A 7,787-nucleotide genomic window follows, 5' to 3' on the forward strand; every position below is an offset into this window, starting at 1 on the left:
CCGTCTGAGGAGACGATATTGTCTTCACGATCACCGCCCATTCTGGATATATTCTATCACCGAGGTAGTAGCCCATTTCATACTGATTTCCATTTACAATGTAATGTACCTTAGGAGCTTCACCTTTTATGACATCGATGAACAGAGGTGATTTGTTTAGAACATTGAGATCGTTCTGAGATCCGGCGGTACCAAAGAAGGCATGCCATATATGGAGATCATGAGAGGCCACTGCTTCGAGGATCATAGTTGGAACACCCTTATCACCACGTGTGAACATACCAGCCCATCCTTTTGGACAATTCTTCCATGCCCAGTGCATACAATCAATGCTTCCCAACATTCCAGGAAAACCTCGAGCCTCATTGACTTGTAAAATTTTTTCTAGTTCATCGGTAGTAGGAGGGCGCAAGTATTCATTACCAAAACATTCAATAATTCCAATAGCAAATTTTCCTAAAATATCCAATGAAGTGCTTGCTGCAATCTTGAGCACCTCATCAAGTGCATCTGCCGGTGTACCGTATGCTAGCATCCGAATAGCCGATGTACACTTTTGAAGTGATGACAACCCTTCTCTACCAGTTGCATCCGGCCTTTGTGTAAAATAAGGAAACCTCTCACTTAAAGTATGTACGATGCGAAGAAACAAGGGTTTATTCATGCGAAATCTCCTACGGAACATTTCATCGGTGTATATAGGATTTGCGGAAAAATAATTAGTGACGAGATCATCATGACCTTTCTCACGACTCCTTGGTATGTACCTCCTTGGTCCAATCTGTCGTCGACGGTGGCGAGTTTCAGATGATTCTTCAACAGTACCGGCCATCAATTGATCTCCAATCTTGCATATAAATTCTTCCAAGATTTCATCCTCTGCTAGCAAATCTTCTACAGTGAACACCTCTGTAGGATCAAAATCCTCGGCTTCCTCAAGATAATTTTGATCATCTGGTGGCGAAGGAGAGTCCATAGGAAAGAGTATACTATGCCGGATGAAAATGGAATGGAAAAAGTCTCTACCACTTGCAAACATTTTATACACCAATCAGGAAAGCAAAGAGGCACAGACTCAACAGTCACACGCACAAACTGAACAGTCACACGCATAGCTGAACAGGCACACACACAGATGAACTGGTGCACGCACAAACTGAACAGGCACATGCTGAAACTGACATGCACAACTGAACATGAAAACGGCCATCTGTTCACACTAGACAAACACAAATTGATGCTTCCAGATTACATATGGTTGACGAAAAACTGAACAGTCCAGATAGCAATTAACTTACAAGTTCATACACTGGAAAACTTACAAGTCCAGATAGCATTTTTCTCATCGAGATAGCACTTTAACTTACAAGTTCATAAACTGAAAAACTGATAGCAATTTAACTCACAAGTTCACACACTAGATAACTGAACAGTCCAGATAGTACTACACTGGAAAAAGCCAATCTTATAGAAAAATTCATCTCAAATGTCTTCATAGTCCCTGCAATCACAAACACACAATCAAATTATAGCTGGTAATAATAAATTGAGTATACAGTACACTGCAGCTATACATACCAAAATTAAGTACTACTAGGAAATAGCCTCTCTCTAAAACACTTAATGGTAGCAATATGTTCAGACTTTTCTTCATCAGACATTGCACTTGTATCTCTAGAGATGAGAGTAGTGTAGGCCTCCATCATCTTGGCCTCTTTCTCAAGTTTCTTTGCCTCTCTGTTCTCCTGAGCAGTAATGTGAGCCATCCTAGAGCTTTCAAGCTTCTCAGCAGACAATTTCTGTTGAATCTCTAACGCCTTCATGCGATTTGCAGCAACATTTTCTTGTATTTTGCTCAACTTATCAAGTCCATCCACATCAATTGCTGACTCTTTTGATATACCATCTTCACCTAGTTCCTTTGATTTACCTTTTGCAGCAAGAGAAGCCTTTTTTGCTGCTTTCTGCCCTATTGGTCTCTTTGGCATTTCATCTGAACTTTCATCATTTGTATCCTCTCCTTGATCAAGCTGGTGTGCCTTCCTTTTACGTGCCTTCTTCAACTCTTCATTGTATGTCTTCCACTTCGGCTCTCCTCGGCAAGCTTTCCAAACCTTTTTTAGCGTGAAGGGTCCTAGCTTAAGCTTTTTGTTGTCCTCCACATAAAAGGTTTGGGCTGCATCATACCACATATCCTCAGAATAACCACTTGCAAATACTCTTTGAGCCTTCAAGTAAGCACATTCAAAAAGGTCAGTCCACTTATTGATCTTGTGCCATCGATCCTTGCATTGCTTGGCATTTCTTTTCCTATTTAACGGGATACTCTTGTTGTACGAATCAACAACCTCACCCCAATACTGGTTGCCACCCCTATCAGCTCCTTGTGTAGAGTCCGTAGAATTTTCAACCCAAGAGCTCATCAATTTTTCATCCTCATCTATTGTCCATAAGATCCGCTTTTCAGTTCTTACATTTTCACTATCACTATCAACTCCATCATGCTGGTGATCAGATAAATTTTCCAAATCTATTGGTGAACTTTCAGCATTGTGGTTTGAAACTGTTGTACTCATTGTTGCTCCAACCAAATGAAAGTTATGCGGCTGGTTAGGAAAATAACTCATAAATCCACCAGGTGGGTGTGTCTCTTTGTCCCTTAAGTAAAAAAATAACACACATCAGAAATTAATAGTGCCATCATGTGCAAAAATTGGAGTACCATCAACTTATGCATTCTGAATGCACCTAATCAGATAGTCCTAATAATTTTAGCACTACCAATATGCATCTCAGTTTCTTATAACAGATCACATTCTGTAATCCTATAGGGAATCACTACAAAGTGTGGTATATAACATATCACTTTTGTTATGTGTTCAGAACCAAATTCAGAGCACAAACTGAGTGGTTCACACCAAACTGAGCACAAACTGAGTGGTTCACACCAAAAAAGAGCTAATTTAACAGCACCTGATAGAAGTTTAACACCACAAATTCAAGATATGAAATTAGCATTTGGAGTAGTCCTATAGTTTAAGCATTGCCGCTGACAAATAGAAAGTAATATACAGAGCAGACATTCAATCAGAGCAAAAGATTCTACTGGAAGAACAAACATTCAGAGCACACATGGGTTAATTTACAGATAGAGTTTAGTGTTTTACCTTGTTGGATCCCAATTCGATGGAGTACCAACTCCAGGTGCTTCCCACCATATTGAACATGGGGAAGGAGGGATTGGGAATCTATTGGAGGAAGGAGAGCCACCAGATGTTGGAAATCCCCATCCGGTGGAGCCAAATCCGCGACCAGCAGGGAAGAGGGCCGCCGCCGAGTTGGATGAGTTGGGTGCTGCTGCCAAGCTGCTTGCACGCCCCATGAATGCTGCCGCCAAGCCGGTTCCACGGGGAAGCCTGCTCCCCATCGCCGCCGTCGGAGCGGCGGACGTCCTGGTATTCTCCGCCGCCGTAGCCTTCCTCTTCGAAGCCGGTGCCGCCTCCTTTGACATCGGACGGTGGCTGGGCAGCACAGAACGACGACAGACAGGCAACGGCAGCGAGGACGGCGGAGACAGTCGACGACGAGGCAGTGCAGCAGAGATCGGTGGAGATGGGCGAGGAAGAATGGTGGAGGCGGAGAAGGATGAAGCTGAGACATATATTGGGGATTTTGGCGGCAATCTTCACCTCTCTCTCGCGCGCGCAGCTGGATCCGCGAGGCGACGCCTCCGTACAACGCGCGGCGAGCCGGCGTCTTGGCCTGGGAGCACGAGCTCGGGCCGTCGCGTGGTGAGGCGACACTCATCTTCTCTTTCCTCCTTTACTGCTGAGCGGCGGGGGGTTTTTTGCATTTCGGAGGCTACGGAGACAGGCTTACAGCCCCGTTGTACGTGCCCTAATGTATATATGGTGTCTGTTCTAATTTCCCTTTTCAGAAAGGAAAAAAGAGGTGAAAATATAGCCGGTGTCATAGTCATACTTTGTTGAAAGAGTTATAAATATTGTCGCCTGTTGTAAATTGATTCCTGCTGCAATCATGGAGCATAGTGTGAAGATGCTGCCATTCAACCCTCACAAGTCACAATGACTGCCTGCGGATTTCTCTGCTGTCCTCCTCGCGGTGAAGGTAGAAGAGCACCTGGACGTCCCGCTCGAGGAGTATTTCAAGAACCACAACGGCCTCGGCACCTTCGCGCGCATCGACATTGTCCATGTGCACACCTGGGCGGCACTGACTCGAACTCGGACTCGGATGATTCTGGGCCTCCTTCGCCAGGCCCAGACAACCCCGTGGGTGGTGACCACGCTCCGGGCCACGACGTCGCGGGTGGCCAGGCCGCCTTTGGCGACCCGCTTGCTCCTCCTCCCGGCCCGGTCCTCCTTGAAACGACCCGAACTCCTATTTTTTCAACTCGACGCACCTTCGTGGTAGTCTAAAAAGGTTACCACATGTGAATTCCTATCTCAGATAGTACAAATCCATATTAATACATAAATCTAGAGTAGTAACAAAGTAACAATATCATAAATATCAAGTACAACACTTCAGCTTATGGCGGTACAAGTCTGTTAGGACTGAATCATGAAAGATAAAATATCTACGGAGCGGAAACATGTAGCATGGCGAACAACATCTCCAGAGATGACTTGAGCGAGGGATCATCCCTAGTCTTCCCATCTGTCGTTGTCGAAGTCGTAGTCGGGCTCCAACCCTGAAAAGCCACCATCTACCCGAGAAGCGGGTAGACCATGTCAATTTCCAAAAGTAGCAATCCAAGGAAACGGGGGAATAATACTGTATGCATGGATCAACCTATATATGGCTGTAGAGGTATATGCAGCAGCAGTAATCAAGGATGCATCAAAGCAATACTACTCTCCGAGGTCAACACCTCATATCAAGGAAGTCGTCACAAACCATCAGATCCTTCACGCAAGAATCCAGCAACACTAGGCGATGTGAGAGCTCCCTCCCCTCACATCTCAATGGCAAATGCCGGCCTATCTCAAAAAGGGAAGGTAGAAGTATAATAAAGTCTAGTCAGAGTAACAGATCAGAGGACTGTCCATACCAGTGGACACGGACTATAGCTATAGGTTATACACTCTGTAGATGTTCTACATCTGTACCCGCTCGAATGGAGCCTGAACGGTAGCTAGTCGTCCAGACCCCACCTAACGGCCGGAGCCCCAGTAGGTGGCTAGCACTCTTTTGTTTCCTTGAATCTGGTAGTGTCTTTGACTGCAGGGAACACTGTCACCAGTCGAAGACCTTGAAGTTGTGAAACCTACCCATGCCGGGGTGTAGTCTGGTCGGAGCAGGTCAACGTCTCGAACTTCTTACACTGATCCTCCAATCTGCCTATAGGCTAAGCACTATCCACCACTAGTCTCGGACCGAACCCCGCCTATAACAAAGCGAACGGTAAGTACGTATATAGTCCAAAGAAACATGGTTAAACTGACTCGGTCCTTCGGGGCCAAGAGCGAGCACTTAAGTCCACAAAGTATGTGCCGAAACACCTGCAACGTACAAGTACGCTAGCTGCTCCTCAGTGTCAAACAAGGTACCCACCACAGATACAGGGGGTGGAGAGAGACCAAAATGATCTCTCCTAGCAAGGCACTCCTCGGTACTAACCGCGGCTCGCTCACGCCAAAATACGTCAAGGGATCACACTCACCCAAGAGACCCGCGAGAGTGTACAAGGAATCCCATCCCCAAATTCATAGCATATGCCCATCCATAACTCAAAAGCATGTATATGGATATAAATAGATGGACTAGCTAGGGTCTGTAGCTAGTCCACAAGTAGGTAACAAGGAAAACAAGATAAACAATTATCAAGGCATGGCCGGAATCATAGGCTATGCAATCAATCATCATCCAAGCATCATAAATAAAGCACTAGCAACTAAGCATGCATAGGATCTATATGATTGGGAGTGACATGTGACATGACACCTTGTCCGTTGTCGTTGAGGTCCTCCTCGGTGTAGTCGGGGTCTTGAGAGCCCTCCGGGTCGTAGCTTGGGTCTAAACAAAACAAGATTTGACGCAATATAAATTTATCGGCAATACATTTAAGAAAAAACTCCAAGAAAGCCAAATTTAGAACATCCAAATAATACTAAACTAGCTACAAATAGCACAGGCTTGATTTTACGAATTTAATGCAACTAGTTTCATATTTTTCTGAGTTCAAATGAATTATTTATGATTTTTTAAAGATTAAAGGATTTATTTAATTATTTAATTAATTTCGAAAATTCATTAATTAGGATGACAGGTGTCAGCTTCTGGTTGTGCCACGTGGCAGCATGGGAGGGTGCCATGTGTCGCTGACGTCATCGTTGACCCGGTCAACGATCAACATTGACTTGGTTATCGTTGACCCGGTCAACGACCAACATTGACCGGCCAGCGGTCAACTGGGCCCCACTGGTCAGTGGGGCCCATTGTCTGTTAGTGGGCCTTTAGAGTGGGCCTGGCCTTGGACACGACAGCGCCATGTGGCTCCATGTGGCAGCCAAGTGGTCATCCTAGTCTACGTGGCACTGCCACGTGGCCGCACAGGGTTATCTGGGATCTGGTGTGCCGGTTGGATCCCGTGCGCCACGCTTGTGTGGCCGAGCATGTGGCACACGCGCGATCGGCTAAGGCGCGGAGCGGTGGCGGCGCGGCGTCGCGGCGAAGGGCGATGGTGACCGCGCCCACGACGTTGTGACACGGCGCGACGTCGTGGCGTGGCGCGGGTTAGCGCGCGGCGAGGCTATGAGCGGCAAAACAGGCGCGGTGGCAGGATGCGGCACGAGCAGGCACGGGCGCGGTAGGGCTGCGGCCTGGCCAAAGGCAAGGCCTTTGGCCACGGCAAGGCGGGCGCGAGACGGCTGCGCGTGCACGGCGTAGGGGAACTCCCTACCCGCAACACGCCCATGGCTGCGCGCAAGGTTCCGGCGCCCCGGACCCGCGGCGGCCACAGCGACGGCGAGCGAGGGTTGCGACGCAAAGGCCAGTCAGGCAGAGCAACGGCGGCAGTGGCACGATGTCCGGATAGAGGCGCTAAGGGGAAAGAAGGGGAAAAGAGGGTGGTGATGTAGAACGTGGCTAGCTTAACGAAGGCTTGCGGATGGTGACGGTGAAAGCTTCGGCTCCTCCTCTGGCGACTGTTGGCTCCACGACGGCCTCCTCCTCCTCCTTCTTCTCTCTTCTCCTCCTCTCCTCTTCTTCCCTTCCTCCTCTCCTCCTTCTCCTGCTCTTTTCCCCTCTCCTCTCTCGGGTGGCTGGTGATGGCAAGGGGAAAACCCCGGGCGGATTGGGATGGCGAAGAAAGGCTGCTGGGCAGAGTTAAGGCAATGGGGCGCAGGGTCACGAGCTGCGCGCCATCAATCCTCGGCGGGTGAGCTAGAGGATGGTGTGGCGGCCATCCATTGGTGCGGTGCTAGGGTTTGCGACACGGGGCGAGGGCAAGGTGGGCATTTCCCCGTGGCGGAAGGCTCCAGAAGGGGGTCACAGGCACGGTCATGGTAGCGCGCGCTAGTGCGGTGAGCTTGTCCCGTCATCCCGGCAGGCACCACGCGCGGCACGAGGAAGAAGAATGGGGAATAGGGCCGACCAGACCCGCCTGGCGGTGAGGGAGAGACGGAAGTGGGTGCGGCGGTCTGGCAGGCTGGCTGGGCGGGCTAGCTGGGCCGGCCTACTAGGCTGGTTCGGGAGAGTTAGGTTAGTGGACCAGGCCGGTTGGTTGCGGGCCGGCTTGGTTTGTTTAGATGTTAGGTTAGTTT

The 7,787-nt window shown here is 48.5% G+C and overlaps 1 protein-coding gene across 1 annotated transcript; it reads right to left on the reverse strand.

Annotated features, from left to right (window-relative positions):
• Positions 1-1,482: 1,482 nt before the first annotated feature.
• LOC101778661 (glutathione S-transferase T3-like) lies at positions 1,483-3,427 on the reverse strand. Its single transcript, XM_022825891.1, has 3 exons — positions 3,168-3,427; positions 1,645-2,658; positions 1,483-1,501 (listed from the first exon to the last, which is right to left on the reverse strand). Exons 1-3 carry the CDS (start codon positions 3,425-3,427, stop codon positions 1,483-1,485), a joined length of 1,293 nt encoding a protein of 430 aa, XP_022681626.1.
• Between the last annotated feature and the right edge of the window lie 4,360 nt (positions 3,428-7,787).

This window comes from Setaria italica, chromosome IV (genome assembly GCF_000263155.2).
Source record: "Setaria italica strain Yugu1 chromosome IV, Setaria_italica_v2.0, whole genome shotgun sequence".
Lineage (NCBI taxonomy): Eukaryota > Viridiplantae > Streptophyta > Magnoliopsida > Poales > Poaceae > Setaria > Setaria italica.

Coding starts and splice junctions, on each gene's coding strand:
- LOC101778661 (XM_022825891.1), bottom strand. CDS start 3,427: ATGGGGAGCAGGCTTCCCCGTGGAACCGGCTTGGCGGCAGCATTCATG. Junction 2,659..3,167: donor TCGAATTGGGATCCAACAAG/GTAAAACACTAA, acceptor TTTTTACTTAAG/GGACAAAGAGACACACCCAC.